The sequence below is a fragment of the Protopterus annectens genome, chromosome 2.part0 (genome assembly GCF_019279795.1).
Source record: "Protopterus annectens isolate FY-2018-M chromosome 2.part0, PAN1.0, whole genome shotgun sequence".
Lineage (NCBI taxonomy): Eukaryota > Metazoa > Chordata > Ceratodontiformes > Protopteridae > Protopterus > Protopterus annectens.
The window spans coordinates 1,380,928,717-1,380,949,415 of NC_056728.1; the positions used below are offsets into that span (position 1 = coordinate 1,380,928,717).

A 20,699-nucleotide genomic window follows, 5' to 3' on the forward strand; every position below is an offset into this window, starting at 1 on the left:
AGGTCATCATGATGATGTTTCTCTCCTCTCCTGTGCTCTTCTGGGGAATCAGATATGCTCCTCCATGTGTTATTTCATTAAATCAATGACTTGGTTTAAGATTTATGTGGCTAATGTCTGTTCTGTCCCTAACATGCACACATAAGATGCATAAACTTTCTTTTTCCTAAGATGTTAAAGCTACACACACCTTTGTACCAACATGAATAGGTATGTCACACTTCCTGATTCAAGTTGTGGGTCCCTTACAGTATCCACATCTATTTGAAAATGGTCTAAAAGCTGTTTGCCAGTGAGCTAGTGGTATGCGAAGTGCCACATCTATACCTCCTCTAGTGGCATGGATGGCTGTGTTGCAGTATTACTGGCTCTAGTTCCACTGGTGGATCAACACATATTGCTGTGTTAAGCTGCTGGTATTCGTAGCCTAACATCTGGATTATACTAAAAGTTATGGCATTGAAAATGGGTATACACAACTTTGGGTCCCTTCATTTACATAATTCAAGTGTCTCATTTGTATGGGGCTAACCATTTCCATGTTATGCATTCATTAGCATGTGTTGCACAGTGTGCTGTTTTGGCCATTGTGCAACTATGCAGTGTCTTTAAATAACCTGCACCCTATATGTTACAACCACACATGTTAATTTATGCAGCAGAATGCACTAACCATTTATGAATGCGACTAGTTTGTTAGATTCTTCCTGTCTCTTCTGTCTCCTTCTCTTTCCTGGTTTTCTGAACTTGCTCTCCTTGACTGGGTGTACTGTTTTTATCACTTATTACCCAGAATGGAAAAGAAATGTCAGTACGCAGTACTATTCAGCCTGAATGTAGATCCTCAATTCAGTCACACACACAGTCTCTGTTGTTTTGCACTTGTCATTAGATATTTCTAAGAGAAAGATATCTGAATCATCAAAGAACCTTTTAACATTTTTGTTCAAGTGGAGGTTTGTGTTTCTTTGTAGTTAAGAAGTAGTTGCCAGTGATTCACATTAGAAATTGCTGGGTTCACATAGACAGGGTTTATGGAAGCATCCCTCTTAAGTGGTTTCCTTTTCCTATCCTATTTGTATGGAGTGCAATATTAATGTTCAGATGAAATCGACAGACAGCAAATTAATGTTTCATTCAATTTAATTTATTTTCAATGTTCACATATATGAAGTAGGTGTAACAGGGGATGGACAGATTTTTTAAATTTCACCTGGTGCTAACTTTAAATGGCTCAACACTGCATTATTATTAGGACTACAGAAAACACCTAGATTAATGGAAACAGTAAGGTGGCAATTACCTGAAATCAGGGACACATTTTTGATAAAGTTAATCAGATAAGGGGGATTTCCATTTTCAGAAGAGTCATTGAAGTTTTGTAACCTCATCAGACATGGTTTTGTAACTTCTATCATCACTGTTTTATCACAAAACCAGACCAGTGATACTACATTACATCTGTCTGCTGCAGATGATAGTTACAAATAATAGAAGATTTTAAAAAATCTGTCATAGTTTGTGCTGAAAACCCCTTATGCTCTCCAGGACATATTACATTTTGCTATAAGACAACTGCATGGCAGATAGGATGCTGCACGGATGTTATTATTGTCCCTAATTGGTGTATATAATCTCTTTCCTTTCCTTTATCTGAGAGCTCCCTGAGGAGTGAAGTGTTAACAGATGCAGATTTTCTGTAGAACAAAATGGGTAGCAAAATAAATGTTCACAGCTGGGATGAATGGCACAGCAACTTTCTTCACAAGCGTAAGCTGCAGTATCATTCTTCTGCAAACTTTACCTGGAGGTACTGAGAGCCATTAACTGTCCTTCTGGGGAATGTCTACATGTGATCCACAGGCAGTGGGTTAATGATCACCAGAAGAGAAGGTTTACACCAATGTTAAAGCAAGAAACAGTTTCTTTTTTTTTTTTTTGTGGGAGATAGGAACACTGAGGCTTTTGGGCTTTGGTACTACTACACAATGGGCATATTGACTGACCAAGTTGTTTCAGATACCATAGCCTAATAATGTGGGAAATTACAGCTGTTGAAAACATGGGATACTGTGGCCCAGTAACATGGGAAATTACAGCTGAGCTGTAGAAAACTTGGGATACCATGGCCCAGTAACATGGCAAATTACAGCTGAGCTGTAGAAAACTTGGGATACCATGGCCCAGTAACATGGGAAATTACAGCTGAACTGTAGAAAACATGGGATACCATAGCCCAGTAACATGGGAAATTACAGCTGAGCTGTAGAAAACCTGGGATACCATGGCCCAGTAACATGGGAAATTACAGCTGAGCTGTAGAAAACCTGGGATACCATGGCCCAGTAAATTGGCAAATTACAGCTGAGCTGTAGAAAACTTGGGATACCATGGCCCAGTAACATGAGAAATTACAGCTGAGCTGTAGAAAACTTGGGATACCATGGCCCAGTAACATGGGAAATTACAGCTGAACTGTAGAAAACCTGGGATACCATGGCCCAGTAACATGGGAAATTACAGCTGAGCTGTAGAAAACCTGGGATACCATGGCCCATTAACATGGAAAATTACAGCTGAGCTCTAGAAAACTTGCAATACCATGGCCTAATAACATGGGAAGCTACTACTGCAAAAAGTTTCCTTGCCTTCCACTTTTTCCTGAGAGTCAAGTATATCCACACTGTTTCTACGTGTACACTTCTGGTCCTTCACACAATATAGAAAGTCAGCATTCTGTTATGCCAACAATTTGACACAAGTTTCAGTTACTGCCAGTTTCTCATTTGTCTCTAATAGGCTGATTTCTAGGGAGACGATCTTGAGACCTGACTTGACTACAGAACTTTCTACATCCAAAAAGTGATGCTGACTAAACTGTTGAGGAAAATATATGTTTTCCTTAACTCACTGACCACATTGGTCAACTGTAGTCACTACAGTGATTGTAGAGTCTTCATTTAGTGACAACAGGACTGATGAAGGTACTCATTTCTTGAAGTATAGATCAAAAGACTATCCAGGTCAGCAGGAGGAAACTTTATATAGCTATACTCTGAGGATTGAGACATTATGAAAAACCTTATTTTTCAACATAAAATGATCAGTTGCCCACAAATAAAGGTTGGATAAGTTAGAAAGCTGAACAATTGTCTTTATTGGTGGAGAGCTGCAGTGACAGAAAAGCTAGCATCTTGTAACAGTGTTTAGAAGCACAAGGAGATGGGGAGGGTGAATCCTGACTGGGGTGTGGGCAGCGAAACATGACTGAGGTAGGGGCAGCAGATCTTAGATGCCTAATTTGTGACCATAATAGATGTTTTGACATTACTATGTGTTTACACTTTGTGGGGCGAGCACCTATGCACTAAATATATGCAACCATCACTGTGCCTCTGGCTGAGTGAGTGAGAAACCTTTGATAACTTTGCAATTCAAGACAAAGGACCTACCCAAATTAGACGCTGTCTAATAAGCAGCTGAAGATGCTGGATGGAAGGATGATAAAGGAACAATTTCTGAGATACATGACAGGATTTTTCTTTTTCAGTTTATATTTTCTCTGTTGTCACTATAGTAATGGTCAGTATGCTCTTGGCTCTGTCTATAGCCCCTCCCACTGGAACCTTTCATGTGGTGGCAGGTTTTGTGCCCTAATGCTCCCAGGTATGCTTGTGCATGTGCTTCCGCACCACTGCAGTGTACAGAGTTTGTACTCCCCCATGTGAACTAAAACCTCTTGTATCCCTAGCTACAGAGCAAGTCACATGGTACAGTAATTCCACTCTATCCCACGGCTAAGCTATTTGGGATGACAACAATGGCTACCTTACTCTACTGGCTAACAGTCTGATGCTTTGGCTACTGTTGGAATCCAGTTCTTAGTGCCATAGGCTACTTCATGTTAATGTGCTAGCATATACTAGGTAATTCTGACAGAATGATTGCCCTGTGTCTGTATTGTAAAACAGAAGCTGAAACCAAAATATAGGAACTTTTTCATCAGTTTGGTTTTGTGAAGTTTGCAGCTCATTTTACCTGCAACACAGTGGACTTTCCATTTTCAATGCAGACTCTGTCTATACAAAACCAATATGCTGTATTAAAGGATTTTTTTTTTTATCCACTGAAGTAGTCTGTAGAGGTATCATATTTAAATAAATGGGATGCAGGGGTACTGAGGCCCTTGACCCCATTCAAAAATGATTTTTACATTTTTTTTTCACATTTTCAACAAATATTTCATTCGGTTTACAAAAACTGATGGATCATCACTCATTAAATAGCCATACTTTTTAACATAACAGAAACTATGACAATATCTAATACGCTTCTTGAGACAAAAAACAGAGCAGTACCTTCAAGTTAACAGCCAGCAAAAAGTTGCTGCCTAGTTTGGGGACACTATTAAGTAAATGTGTATGTTTCCTGCTGTAGCTTCTTTCGTTTTTTTGGCCAAAATTATTTTACTTCTTTGTCAGAAATGTTTAGGAACAATAGTTTTTTATTATATTATAGTTATGCTTCATTTCATTTTTCTGAAAAAACTGTTTAAAAGTTTATTTTAAAAAAATCAGATGTTGAGAACAAACAACAAGGGAAGGCCTACATGTGCTGTCAACTCTAGCAATACTTCTGTACTTATAATTAATTATGTGAAAATACTGAAGGAGGAAGTTGTGTGTCTTGTCAAATTTGAGTGTCACAGCCAGACCTTGAGTAGATATCCCTCCGAAACATCTGACACATTTTTTTTTTCTGTCAAAACCTGTATTGTTGCTTTCAGAACATTCAAATACAATTACTGAGAGGTGCTTTGTTATTAAAGATTCATTTATTTTCTGAAACAATCATAATGATATTAAGAAAGCATATGCATGACAATGTAAAATGAATCAGGGATAACCAGGACAGTTTTAAATATTGGCAGTATTAACTTGAGACTGACAGAATAAGAGAGTACAAACTGATATACATTTTCTGAAGTAAAATAAGTCTGTAATCTAATTATTATCATTATTTATTAAGTGAATCCACCACAATTTCTCCAAAAGTCCCTAATTTCAGAAGGGATTAAGAGGGTCAAATCTAACATTTGAAACAAAATTATGGACAGTTGAGAAGTATGTTTGTACATGTTTATCTCCATCTGTCTGTCTATATAGTTACACAAACACACACACACACACACACACACACACACACACACACACACACACACACACACACACACACACACACACACACACACACACACACACACACACACACACACACACACACACACACACACACACATACACACAAACACACAAACACACACAGAGCAGTAACTAGGGCCAGGTGAAGCATGGCTGCTGCCCTGGCTATCAGGTTGTGCGAACGTCAGGTGCTGATGGTGTGGGACTGGATTTATGAAGTTACAAAGATATCACTGCTACAGCATTTGTGGCGGCCATGGATGAAACACTGAAGCACTTAATGTATGAGGTGAGAGTGTAGTGACTGAAGCAAGCTCCTCAACTTTAAATTGGGGGGGAGCAGTATGTCAATCTGCTCTGGACATTAGATGAGCTAGCTACAGTTCTGCATGTTAATAATAATAATAATAATAATAATAATAATAACAACAATAACAGCCCATTTGTTATCCAGGTAGGCCTGCTGGACACACAGTCCCTTTTCAGGGGTAACCTGGGAGCAGTGTCTGGTTAAGTAACTTGTTCAAGGTCACACAGTAGGCAAATGAGTGCTGAGGGACTCAAACCCTGTATCACACACAGCCTTATCCCTTTTGCACCAACTGTCAGACTTATGTGTGTGTGTGTGTGTGTGTGTGTGTGTGTGTGTGTGTGTGTGTGTGTGTGTGTGTGTATATATATATATATATATATATATATACACACATACACACACACGCGCGCGCACACACACACACACACACACACACACACACACACACACATACACACTTTTACGTTTGGTGTGTGTTTGTGTGTGCATATGTGTATACAGATATAGATATATATATATTGAAATCCCTAGCTCCACTCCCGGCTGCTGTGCATCCCTGGTGGTAGCATTCGCACCTGTAACCCTCCTGCCAGGATAAACCTCCCCAGATACTGTGCCCCTCGGGCTGGTCAAGACCTACAGAAATAACAGACTTCATAATCAAACTCTGCTACCTCATCCCAGCTCAGAAAAAGGACCACTGTCATCCCTGTGCTGTACTGGCCTAGGAAGCAGGAACTGTAGTTAAAAACTTGTAACCCTCCTGCCAGGGTAAACCTCCCCAGATACTGTGCCCCTCGGGCTGGTCAAGACCTACAGAAATAACAGACTTCATAATCAAACTCTGCAACCTCATCCTAGCTCAGAAAAAGGACCACTGTCGTCCCTGTGCTGTACTGGCCTAGGAAGCAGGAACTGTAGTTAAAAGGTATGTGTAATCTGCGCCTTATCTCCAATAACTGCAACTAATTCCTGTTTTTATTAGTTTAAGCTAGCGGTCCCTATCGGGAATACCAGCAGCCATAGTCTCCCACTCACTATCCTCTATACCATCCATTAATCTAACCTCTAACTCTCCCCCTGGCTTTCTATTGTTTCCTCTTCTTTCCCTACAACTCTCTCAATCTCCCCCTGCGATATCACTATTGATGTTACAAGGAATAACCACTAGACAGCAGTATAACATCACGACCTACCAGTTACTTTGTTCTTACAAAACAAGTCCTCAAACCTAAGTTGTTTTATTCCTGCTTCTGGTACCACCTTTACTCACCCCTGTCTCTCTGAATTTATTCTTGTCTTTCTTCCCTTCTCACCACTTGCAAGCCCCTGACCTCCTCATATATCTTACTTTGAACTTACCTTCCAAATCTCTGATTGTTTTCCTCACTACCTGCCTTCTTACTTCACTACAGTGGAAACATGGCTCACTGAGAATGGCTTGATACTCAACCCCAAAAAAACCAAGTTCCTGCTATTTCATCCCTCAACTATAACTGCCTCCACCTGCACCTTTACTATCCACTCAAATAACGGTACCCCCATATCACCTGAAGCCCAGACAAAACTACTAGGTATTACTATTGACAACAAGCTCAAATTTGATGTACACATTAATCTGGCCATTAAAAATACTAACAAAAAGCTAGGTAGCCTCTACAAACGTAAAGCATTCCTGACCCATAATGCTAGAACTACAATTGCACGTACACACCTTTTCTCAACACTACTGTGTGCCTCACCCATCTTGATTAACTTATCCAAAACAGAAATCAATAAAATGACAACCTGCTATAATCAAATAGCCAAATTTGCCAACAACAGCTCCTACAGAACACATCACTACCTAAACCTAAAGCAATTGGGCTGGCTTGATCTACCAAACTTAGTTATTCATAGTCAGCTGGATACTACTCTAAAGCTACTCTATCAACAAAATATATCACCTTCACTGGCTAACATTGTCCAACAATATTCCTGTCCTAGGCAACTCCGCTCAACTGGCAAATTACAGTTAGCTGTTATTAGATCCAACAACCATGCTGGTGACTCCCTTTACTCTTTTTATGTGGCCAAAATCTGGAACTCCCTGCCTACATCCACATCCCTGATAACCTCCCTACCTACATTTAAAAAAGCTATCTACAACTACCTCAGCAACAGATGGCTATGTCCCTGTTCAACTCCAGACTAATACCTGATCCACTCCAGTACTGTTGTAACTATTGTCCTAAACTAGAGTCCTAGCTGTTACCTGCATATAAATGTATACCACATCAGAGGTATGATGACATACATGTAACAGTGTTAGTATGAACAATGTAAAACTTTTTATTGACTATTGTAAACTGTGTCTGTCTGTAGTTTATACCTATAAGTATCAATAACTAGATGCCCTAATGGATCTAGATGAAATATGTACCCAAGTTTGTCTGTATGTTCTGTAAAATTGTCTCTTTGGAGATTTTCTCCCCGGGCCTCCACTGAAAATGGACATATATCCAGCTGGACTATCCCAGTTAACAAATGTAAAATAAAATAAATAAATAAATAAATATATATGTAGATAGCTAAATACAGGTATGCACACAGACACACACCAAATGCAGACATACATAACCATATACATCCCCCCCACACACACACACACATATATATGTATATATATATTTACACACACACACACACACACACACACACACACACACACACAAATAGAAATTAATTGTGAAAGATTTCCACAATAAAGAGTAATTCTCTGAATCAGGCAACTCAGGTCCACCACACATGTATCTCTGTCTGTTTGAACAGACAGCTATAGTCAAGCTATGATAGTTGTGTTCAGATGAATCGGTATGATCTGCTATGCATGAAGAGCCTGTATAATGTAATAAAATGCAGGAACTGGGACTGTTATTTTGACTTGTAGAATTGTATGAGATGAAAGGCTTTGAACCATTTTTGCATCGCAGAGCAGTGATCTGGCCAGTCACATCTAATCCAGTTCTGTATACAAATCTCCAATGAAATGCACTAAAATAATTCAGTGGATTGGTGTACATGGACTTTAACAAATCCATTGTCACCATGTGCCTTACAGATGGTTGTAGCAGAAGTATGAAAGTGGAAGTCTCAGGCCCTAAATCTTGAGATGGTTTGGGAAATGAATAATTTACCAAAAGCAGGGGAAGGAAGTAAGAGTGGAACTCTCAGGAGAAAAACATATCAACAGTGCAGAAATACAGTTTTCGTTGTTAAGTTTTGGTTCTTGTCCTTTGTGGCATGTTTGTATCAGGCATCACACTATGATAAGAGAGCAAGATTATACTGTTTATTGATGTCACAGAGATCTGTGAGCTGTTTACAGATGAAGACCTAACATTGGTTTTAAGTGGGAATATCCACGGCATCTGGAATTTAATATAAAAGTACAAGAATATTCATTTAATTCAGCGTGAGGGGGGAGCAGGGAGTGCATACTTAATGAGAAGTGTGCTGTTTTAAGGCAGAAAAGGATAAAGGTTTGGGGTTTATCTCACAATGTGAAAGGGCAGTGTTCAATACAGCAAGGTCCTTGTCTAAATAGTCAGGGAATTATTCTCAGGAGTTGCCCTTCCACTGTGCTCTGCAGTATTAAAGGTGCATTTGGAATACCATATCCAGTTTTCCTGAGCATAAAGAGGAGAGAAGATTAAGCTGATCAGAGACACACAGGGATTAGTTAACATAGCAGTTAGGGAAGTGAGAGAGCTGGAGTAGGAAGAAGACACTCCAGCATCCTGACATTTACATACTGGAATCAAGAAAAGAGAACTGAACTGCATGCAGTTCAATGTCAGGGTAGTTGGGAGTGGTGAAGTTAAAAAAGGAGGGCATGAGTAGGAGAAATGGCTAAAGGGCCAGCTGGAAGCAGGATGATTGTAGTCTGACTTCAAGTTATGTTTCAAAGACAAGAAAGTAGGTGCTTTATACGTAATGCCAGATGTAGCCACATTAGAGAAAGAGTCAACTGAGGAAGTTCAGGGCTGCACAGAACAAAAGGAAAAAAGGGGTGTCGAAGGATTAAGGGCTTAAGGGTAGCTGCACAGAGTTATTTGCAGCAAACAGGCAGAAGAAGTAGAATGCATATCTTCTACAGTCTATGTCTTCATATGTTCATGTGTGTGGTGATACATCCACTGTATTCTTACTGATTGACATGATGTATCATGTAATCACACAAGCACAGTTTGATAACGTAATGTTTGTTTTCCTTGTTTTGCTAAATGTCTTCAGAGTGGACTGACAGCGCTACACCTTGCTGCCCAGGAAGACAGAGTGAACGTAGTTGATATTCTTGCAAAAGAAGGTGCCAATCTTGACTGCCAGACGAAGGTAAGCTGAGAGGAGAGTCATTCTGGTCAGCATTAACATGGTTTCAGACAGTACATTATGGGTGTGAAATAAACAGAAATCACTGCAAACATGTCTGTATTATCATTTTGGAGGTCCACTTACATTCCATCTTTTTTTTTGGCACAAATACCTTAATTCATCTAGGGTGCCACTGTGTTAACAACCAGCTTGGTTTGCTAGCTTTTAATGATTTCATGCTTAAATTGTGATTTTTTTCATGATTTTTGATGGTTATGTGCTTAAGCTTGAACACATTAATAATCAATAAAAAGGAAGATTATTGAATGTACAATTATTTATATCATTTGAGGCAGCAGAGTTGTGTAATAGTTAAATTAGAAAGAAAACATTAATCAGACTGAATATTTCCTCAATAATAATTATAAAAGGCTACAAGGAGGAGGGAGAGTAAGTACAGACTGCATTTGACAGTGAAGTATGTTCTTTTGAATAAAAGTACCATTAGGCCTTCTAGAACCTTCTAGATATCCTCAGTGCTAGTAAGAGCTCAGTTTATTAATGTGTAGATGTGGTATTCACAGGATAATTCTCATAAATTATTCACAGATGCTGTCAGCAGTAAATACTTTGCTTCTTAAAAAAATGTTACATCAAGAGGAAGGTAAATTACAACATACTTTCTTCCAGTTGTAATGCCATCTCACTGCCAAAAAAAAAGTGAGTGGAGGGAAACCAGAGGGTTAGTAGAGAGACATACTACTTACTACACAGAAAGTCCGATACCTTATTATTTTTATTGTTATTTTAGCTGCTCTGCATGCATTTTCCTACCCCTCTTGTTTTGTGATGTCTAGTTGTGAGTTGTTATGGCGGTTGTACTATAGACAGCCTTCTGGCAAGCTGTTTGTTATTATAATAAACAATGAATTTTAGAGTTAAATTTCAACTATATTTGTGCAGGTTGACTGCCTCTTAATTTGGACATGCAGCCATTTAGTTTTACTGTCTCCCAGCCCCACTGCTGGCCTTGGGTCCTCAGTCATGGCCAGTTTGCCTTTTTGGACTAGTTTCACATTTTTGTGCAATTTCTTTGAATACCTTCTAGTACTGGAGATATTTTCCTCCTGTAAGGATAATAAGCTTTACCACTCATCAATTTTGCCCTTATATTGCAGTAGATGGGTGCCACTTGAGAAATACAGGTCTATAACTTTGAAGAGTACTATAACCACAACAGAGTAAGCCAGTTATTCTTTCATTTTCCATATACTCTTCTATCTTCTGATCTAAAATGTCATTGTGGAGACTTACTAATATGTGATGGATATTTAATCAGTCATTGTTTTTTGACAGATTTGTAATCAACTACATAAATCATTAATTGACAGAATTTATGAATTTGTGCATGTCAATTACAATTCTGGAGCCAAACAACATTCAGGTAGATGTATTCATTAGTTGGTAAGTCTCCTGTATAGCCAATAGCAAACCTCAGTAAGGAAATATGTATGTGTGATTTTGCTTTACAGTATGACTTTTTTTTTTCTTCGGTGCTGTGCAACTAACCCTGGAGTTAGTATATATATGTAACTGGTTGTGGGAAGCTCCCACACAAGGAAGGCTGGTTCTATTGCAAATCTGTTGAGTTTATGCTGTTGTCATAGATTCTGTATTATATTTTGTAGCCGTTATCAGTTTATTGAAGGTCTCATGTTTATGTGTTTTCAATAGGTATTTTTGATAGATTTGTGCTCTGATTTGTGCTGTGCTGTTTGTGTTTGACCATAGAACCAGACCATGGTTGAGTATTCAGTCACTACTTCGCTGACTATTACATCATAGTGTGTTAGACAAAGAGCAGTTGACTGATTGGGCCAGTCCTGGCACGTTATAACTTAGCATGATCCTTGGTGATGCCACAGTTAATTAAAAGGGTTGAAGGGATAGGGGATAAAAGCCACCTACATGACTGTAGGAGAGTCTATGCCACGGTCATTCATGGTCCATTTTGGTCTGTTGATGGCCATGGACAGGGTTTCGTGAAATTCTTGTCAAAGAAGTGTTCTGCATCTGCCATGATGCCAGTATGCCATTAATCCTTCCTTCCTCCTTCAAGATTAAATGTTGTACAGCAGTATGGATATCTCTCTGTTGCTGCACATGAATGGAGGGTGTGGTAGCATGACCTTAGATTCCCCCTTCCCATGAAAAGTGTGTGAGGTAACCAGTTCTTGGTGCCCTGATGACTGTCTTACAAATGAAAACCACTGGAAAGCTCCATTTCTTGGAAGTATGCATAGACATATGCCAAGTACCTGCGTCAGTAGGTGAGTTCTATAAATGCCTTAGCACCTTAGCATCTCTGCTGTTTTTAGTTATTTTTTAGCAAACTAGTTCAAATGTAGCATAATGGTTGAAATGCCCATCTTTTCAACTTGTTTTTAAAGCCACTAAACTGTATTTTTCTCATCAGAATTATCATCTTGATGAAGTAGTTGCCCACTGATTAAGTTGCTAGCTTCTGTGCATACTCTTGTTACAACTTCGTTATTTCATTGTCCTTTACTTAGAATGTACCAGAGAGAGCCACATGGCTTGTACTTAGTGCTTTGCTTGCAGTACACTTCCTGCCTAGAATTTCCTTGCAGGACCATATGACTCCTGTGTTGCACAATCCATGCTGATCCAGGTCATGTGACATGCCATCTTCTAGATGAGACTTTTGTTGCACATAGCCCTCCACAGTCAGAGCCCTGGGTGCCAAAAAGGCCTGCTGCACCTTTATGTTCCTGCATGGTCCTTCCTTCTTCTAGAACAGGGAAGGCTTGAGATTCCAAGGATGAAGTGGCTGAATGACTTTCATTCAACTTTGTGATCTTTAAGGAATTCTCAGCTGTAGCAGATGAGAAGTAGACTTAAAAATTAATGTATTTCAATGGCCATTTGTCTTTTCAAAATACAGATGATTTTGTGTGCAAGTTTTATCAATTCTACTATGTTCTCAAAGATAGTCATCAGTTATATTAGTAAAAGGGATCTCTGAAAAGCCTTTGTAAGTGTGTTTTCTTCATATTGATCACTTCTGCAGTAGCCTTAGCTATATGGGTTATATTCTAACAAGGATACAATAGCTGGTCAGCTTCCAAAGCTTCAGGGCACCTTCCACACACCCAAACTGTCAAGCAGCTCAAGATGAGCTGTCAAAAGACAAGTTTGGGTGAAAAATCCTTCAGAGCTTTACTGCCGCCAAAGAGCACAGTCCTCTGAGGCTTTCGAGGCTCGGCGGTCAGCTTCTGCTTTCCTTAGCTGGGCAGATAAGTTCCCTTTGGGGAAAAAAACCTTCCATTTTCGTATTTTATACTGATGTTTTATTACTTTCCTCTTCAGCAAAGTTATTTTAAAGCTCGGGGTTTTGTGTTTTAATGGACTGTCTCAAGACTGTAACATACTTTTAAACAAAGCACTTACTTCTGTCAGTTTAAAAGTAGTGTTAACTAACTGATAAAATATTTTCTGTGAAGACACTGTGTTTATTTTTCCATTGGGGGCTGCTGCCATAGTGTTTTGAAATGCTTTTTACTATGTTTTTTTCTTTCAAAAAAGTAACTTTTGTGGACTAGTAGTTTTACTGACATTGTTGCTTGTTTTCACCAGAATAGAGGCACCATTTTCGGCATGACCATGGAAGAGATTGTCAGTCCCATGGTCGGTCTTTCTTCCAACCACAAGAAGAAATATTTTAGCAAACAGCCTTTGCTACCACAGCAGGCTAGCAATTTGCTTCACCTGCAGGTGGGTGACTCTGCTGTGGCTATTTGTTGCACCTCAGACCACTCATTTTTTACCCCATATCCCTCTTTTGTAGCCCCTACTGCCACTATGAACCAGGGGTTAGCCACTTCCTCTGCAACTGTTGGAGTCCCCTCAGTAGGCAAGGAAGAGCTACTCCTGTTGGTCCTGGGAGATGGAACAAGGAAGGTTTCCCTTTCCATCAGAATGCTGTGGCCATCCCTGGGGAAGTAGCAGCTGCCATTAATAACATGGTTGGCCCCATTTTTCCTGTCAAAAAGAAACAGAAAACCAAGCATGTATCTGCTCCTCGCCAAATTTCTTTGGCTAGGAGAAGGTTACTGGGACTGGCTCAGGATTTGATTCATGTTGTTTATCCTTCTTGTAGATGAGTTTCTCCATAAAAGAAATAAGAATTCCTCCTTTCCTGAAGAGGTTCAAGATTCTGAATCTGAAAAAGAAGGTGCAGGGATGTATTTAGGGTTTTGTCCTCAGATTTCTGATTCAGACTCAGAGGAAAGCTTACTTTCTGATTTCCCTGTTGGAACTTCTCATTTTTATTCTCTGTGACTATTGTTAGAATGTGCCAGTGTTTTTCAGTGGGAAAACACTGCGGTTACTCAGTCCCTCAGGGAATACTATGAGTTGTTACAGAAGGATTTTCCAGCACCTACACCCATTCCTCCTGTTCTGTCTGCTTTAGAGGATGTATGTCTTATTGCCTGCAATTTTCCTGATAATCAGCCAGCTATCCCTAAAAAGACAGATAGGATGTATAAAGTTCCTCAGTCTTTTAAATGTTTATACACTATTCCCAAACCTGACCCAGAAGCTTAGTTGACTCCTCTGCTACTAAGCATAGTTAAATCCAATCCTACTCTTTCTAATATGGATGGAAAATTATTGACAGGTATGGGAAAAAGTGAATACATCTGCAACTTTGAATTTCAAAATTTTAAACTGTCAGCTCATATGTTAAAGTTTATTCTGAGAATTTGTAAAGGTGTGAGGAAAGTTTTATTTACAGTTTCTTCTTGTGAAGAAAAGTCTGATTTAAATAACTTAGTTTCTAGTACTGGTACTTATTGTATGCAGTGTGTGTATGACTGTTGATACTTCTTCCAGGGCTGTGGTCACTGGTACTGTTTTAAGCAGGATTGCCTAGCTGCAATTACAGATCCTCCCAAATAATGTTAAAAATGAGATTTTAAATTCTCTCTCTTGGATAGAAATAAAGTGTTTGGCCCTTCTGCTGCAAAGGTGATCAAAAAGTGTGATGAAAGGGATAAACTGATCCAGGGAATCTCTAAGATTTAGGTTCATAGGTTCATACTAGGCTATCTGCCCTAGGTTTAGTTTACTATGCCTCTGTCTAGTAGTGACAATTTTTCAGCCCTCCTTTTCCAAAGTGTCCAAGAAATTTTATTTCTTCTCATCCAGTTTTGGCAAAAAAACAGAATAAACAGTCTCAACAGAATTCAGGTAAAAAGACTTTTAGAAAAGAGTCTCAAACATCCCAAAGCCAAGTCTGAATGACCATTCAAGAGACCTTCTGATTACCACCACCACCCTGGCCCTTTTTGTCTTCCAGAAAGTCTGAATCTCCAGTTTTCTCTTTGGCAACAGATTGTTTCAGACAAATTGGTTCTGAAAATCATTTATTGTGGTTACAGATGGCAGTGGGAGGAAATTCCTCTTTTCTAGAGGGTCATTCCTCATCCTGCAGATCAGACTGTTTGGTTTCCAGCTGTTTTTCATCACGTGCTGTCTCAAGGACTGATAGAACCAGTTCTTTCTTCCCAAGTGGAGAGGGGGCTTTATTTAAGGATGCTCCTAGTCCCAAAGAATGAAAATACTTGGAGACCAGTTCTGGATCTTTCTTTCTTAAACCTGTTTGTGATAGTGCCCAAATTAAAAAAAATTAGGCTACTTCACAACCTGTTACCTCCTCTTCCTCTTTTAAATTTCCTGGTAACATTATACTTAAAATATGCTTATTATCACATATCTATTCATCCAGATTTCAGACGTTTCTTAAGGTTTTGTGTCTCTGAATCACATTATCCATTCTCTGCCTTACCCTTTGGACTATCCACTGCACCAAGAGAGTTCACAAAGTGTTGTTCCAGTTATAGCTCATTGCAGACTACAGGGTATCCACATTTTTCCATAGTTACAGAGTCTTTTTCAAAATTTCAGGAATCTTTCTCTCAGGAAAGAGAGATCTCTTGCTTAAGCTGGGATTCCAAGAGAACATTTAAAAGTCTTTATATAATCAGTCACACAGGATTATTTTCCTGGGATGTCAGTTCAAATAGATTTTCTTCCACAGGAAAAAAATAATCTTTATTTCTTTTTATAAGCTTTTCCACTCGGACTTTGGTCACTGCAAGGGAATACCTCAGGAATTTGGGTATCATGGCATGTTTGATTCTCATGATACCCCTGACAAGGCTACACATGAAAAAGATGCAGTGGTATCTGAAAACCCTTTGGTACCAGCATCAACACCCTTTCTCTTTTCAGATCCCAGTACTGGGGTTTGTCAGAAGATGAATCACTTGTTGGAGACAACTGATATCCTTAAATCAAGGTCTCCCCTTATCCCTCCATGCTCCAAAGCAGTCAGTTACCACACATGCTTCAGACTTTGCTTGGGGAGCAGTTTCAGGAGAGATAAAATGCATGGGGTGTGGGACACCAAGGACAGATGCAAGCACATAAATATCAAGAAGATGCTTGCTCTATCAAGGAACTCAATTCTCTCAACCATCATTGGTCCCCAGGACCTCTTCATGTGATTACAGACAATACCACAGTGATGTGGTTCATCCTGAACAAAGGGAACCAGGTCATACCCCCTTTGCAGAGTAGTCATGTTAGCTTGGGCTATAACTTCACAGTACAGTCTCATTTTACAGGCATCCTACATTCTGTCAGAGCAAAACTCTGAGGCAGACAAGCCGAACAGAGCAGGACCACAGCAGACCCTCATGAATGGAAACTGCATCTAGGGGTCTTCCAAGATTTGATCCATCTGTGGGGGGGGGGTCCTCAAGTTGACCTCTTAACCTACTCTCTGAACAGTCAACTGACATAATTCTGTTCCAGGACTCCATGCAAGAAGGCCTAGAAGACATGCATTTTCTTTTCTTTGGAGAGGAATGCTCCTGTATGTCTTTCCACCCTTTCCACTAATATCCAGGGTACTTCTCTAGATTCAGAAGGAATTACCCAGGATCATTGTGGTGACTCCCTTCTTTCTTGGGCAGCTGTGGCTGTTCATTCTGTTGGAAATGGTCAGAGGCCATTACCATAAGCTTCGTCACAGAATGGACCTACTCACACAAGAACAGGATGTTTGACACACCCCAACATCAGTCATCTTCAGATGACTGCCGGGATGATAGGGCCTTAATTCCTTTTTGGAACCTGTTTTCTGAGGATGTGCAGCAGGTGCTAATAGAAGCAAAAACCTACTAGAAAATCATATATTAACAAATGGAAAAGCTTTTCTAGTTGGTGCCAGCAACATAACCAGCACCCATTCAGGCTAGTTGTAATCTGATGTTACAATAATTGTATGAGTTGCTATCCTATGGACTTTCTTATTCCTCTGTCAAGACTCATTTATCTGCCATTTCAGCATGTTTGCCCATGTATCATCCTCTTTCAAGGCAGTTGCATGCCAAAATGTTCTTGAAAGGGGTTTTGCATAAGAGGCCTCCAAGTAAACTGGTGGCCTCTTCTTGGAATCTTAGACATGTGCTCCATTTGAACTAGCTGAACAGTATGACTTGAGGTTCTTCATGCAGAAAACAGTTTTACTGATTATTTGACCTCCGCAAGAAAGGTGTCTGAGTTGCAAGCTGTTATGGTGAATGAATCCTACCTAATTTTCCACAAGGACAGGGTTTCTATGAGAATTAATCATTCTTTTATTCCTAAGTGGTATCCGAGTTTACTTTAAGCCAAGCTATCCATCTCCCCATTTTTTCCTGAACCTAAAAATGAGGGAGAAAGGGTACGTCATCCCTGAGATCCACAGATAACTCAGGTCCTATCTTGAAAGAACTAAATCTTTCAGATCATCAGATCAATTCTTCATTTCTTGTGAGGATAAGAAGAAGGGGCAACCTGTGTCAAAACAGAGTATTTCCAAATGGTTGTCTAAGGTCATTACCTTTTATTACACTCACCATGACAAATTTATTCCAGACAGGCTCAAGGCACTCTACTAGGACTGTGGCTTCTTCTATGGCTTTTTGGAAATGGTTGGATTCTAGAAATATTCTAGAAGCTGCTACTTGGTCCTCTGTACATACTTTTGTAAAGTGCTATAAGCTTGATTCCTTCTCTAGGTTCAGATCAAGCTTTGCTAGAACCATTTTCCAGGGGTTCCTGGACTGTTCTCCTTCCACCTCCCAAATATAATTAGCTAAGGTAATCTACCCATATAGCTAAGGCTACTGCAGCAGTGATCAATATAAAGAACATAGTGTAGTTGTGTAAGGTGAACTTACCATAACAGTAGATGCTTCAGTTTGCAGGTTCATAGCTAATTACTAGGCTAGCTTTGTTGATGTGCCATTTTAAGCCTAGCCAATTTCCCTCTCAAAGGTGAGAATCAAACATTGTACCTTGTGTTTGTGAGTCAAACACCTTAACCATTATACCAAGCTCCCACCTTTGAATGATCAGTGCTTCAGTAGCTGCTCCCCACCTAATGTTTTTTGGTGTTTTGTTATGCCACCATGTGGACATTTATTTTTTGTTATTCCTAGCGTTGTCCTTTCAGTGCTAAGCCTCCCTCTGCCTGCTGGCAGAAAAACAGCAGTGATCATTCAAACATCTACTGTTATGGTAAATTCAACTTACATAACTGTACTTTATTTGAAAATTGTAAGTGCTAAAGACCGACTGAGTAGCTGTGGCAAGTAAGAAACTGGAAAACGCTATATGTGCTCTAAAAACAATTAGCTTAACTGCTATTTCATTCAGTTGCAACTTTTGGGACATCTACACATGTGTACCCTCAATGACTGAAGACATGTAGCTCCTAACATTGCATACAAAGACATATAAAAAGTGTGATATTCATAAAGCTAGTCTGAATGAAGGGGAGATGTGCAGTGGAATTCCAACAACACCCCCTACACAATTCAGAAGCACAAACTGAATGACGAGTAAGCAGAATATCACAGAGACTTGACTCTACAAGCCAAGGTAGTGAGCGGCTATGTAAACAAATGTGCCTTTTGGAATAATGTCCTGGGCACTATTTACAACATATAACTCTGTGCACTAACATGTAGAGGTTGAGCTCTGTACCAGTACATACACATTCAATTAAAATGTCTCCATGTAGTGAAGTGTTCTGCTGCATAGAAAGACATAGCTGAGCAATGCTGTATGCAGTGTAATGCCCATAATACTTAAAGCATAAAATGACCTGGTTGCAACTATTACAGATGGGTATGTGACCAAAACCATCAACAATGCTTCTTTTGCAGCAAACATAGCTGGATATGTGAGGAGAACAAAAAGTACAGTTGTGTAAGAACTTCCCATAATGGTAGACATCCCGTTGAATCACAGTTGCACTATTTACTACCAGTGGGAAATATCCCACCAAGGATACTGTGCATTTGGCCATAATACCAAAACTTGGTCATCTTCCTGTTGTGCAGTATGTGCAATGTATGCCCAAAGCACATGAACGTTAAGCATTACATAAGGGGTGTGAGGGCATGAAAATCCACAACACATCCTTGCTGCAGACTTTGGGGGTGTGGCAAAGGAAGAAGATGAAGTGACAACAGATAAAGGGGTAAATGTAAAAAGTGGCCACCTTAGCCCAGAAAAGGAAACAGATATATGAGTATAATAACATAAAAAAGTGGAAGGAAGAAAGAAAGGAGTTCATACTGCAATAGTGAATCAGGTAGACTTCCACCATTATTGTATGTTCTTACACAACTGTACTATGCCCTTCATTAATCACTGCTGCAATTTTCACTAACAATGGGAAGAGTACCAAAGCTGACGTATTAGAAATAATGGGGGGGGGGCAGAGAACTGGAGTCCAGAATTCCCTGAAGGCTATATCTGGTGAAGCCAGTCCAAGATCTGGAGAAATTATTAATTTTATAGTGCTTAGTAAAGGTGCGAATGGACAGTTGACCAGGCTGCCACTTCTAAAATAGATTCAGATCTTTGAAAAAAGCCTCTGAAGATGCAACAGCTCTGATGGAATGGAATTTAACCTGATGTGAAAGTGATTTCCCATGGAAGGAATAACAAAAGGAAATAGCTTGGAAATCCAATTAGAAATGGTCTGCTTGGAAAGTGGAGAACCAGTTTCTTATCCAGAAAGGAAACACACAATTCTTAATTTTTTTCTAACAGATTTTTTCTCATAAAGATAGAACCTGAGTTGCCTATGAATATCTAAAAATATAAAATTCTTGTCCTTTTGTTTTGAGGATTGAGGAAGAAAGAAGGCAAGTTTATTGACTGGTTATTAGACATCAAAAACAGAATTGAAGAATAATGTCTCAAAACCACAAGTTATTAAATGTAAGCGCTTTCATTTACTAAAGTACATCAAACTTCTTCAGACAAACAGTTGAATACAATAAACAGTTTAAATACTGTGTAAGTGTGACATCATCATGCATATTGGACAAAACCTGCCCACATTTAAACTAACAGCCAAAAAGTGAAACATCACAAATAAATAAATAAATCTCATCAAGTACATTAAACTCGTCAGCTAATCAAAATTATTACTCACTAAAAACAGTATCATACTCAAATTACATTACATATAATTATAATAATTAAAAATGTATGTCAAAATATATTATATTAAAAATAAGACAACTAAAAGAAGCAAGGTGGATGGAAAAGGTTTAATCCACAGCCCATCTTTAAACATTTAAATAAATAAATAAATAAATATTGTATAAAATTCAATGTTGTAAATATTAAATCAGTAATGAACCTATTAATGTGCATTAGAGATATATGTTAATGAA

The 20,699-nt window shown here is 39.1% G+C and overlaps 1 protein-coding gene across 31 annotated transcripts in view; it reads left to right on the plus strand.

Annotated features, from left to right (window-relative positions):
- The window catches only part of ANK2 (ankyrin 2), a 3,034,032-nt gene that overhangs the window by 2,036,103 nt on the left and 977,230 nt on the right, over window positions 1–20,699 (plus strand). For all 31 annotated transcript variants that reach the window (XM_044061567.1, XM_044061562.1, XM_044061555.1 and 28 more), the window contains one exon: window positions 9,790–9,888. In XM_044061567.1, the coding sequence (XP_043917502.1) occupies window positions 9,790–9,888 (99 nt within the window). The remainder of the gene's footprint in view (window positions 1–9,789; window positions 9,889–20,699) is intronic.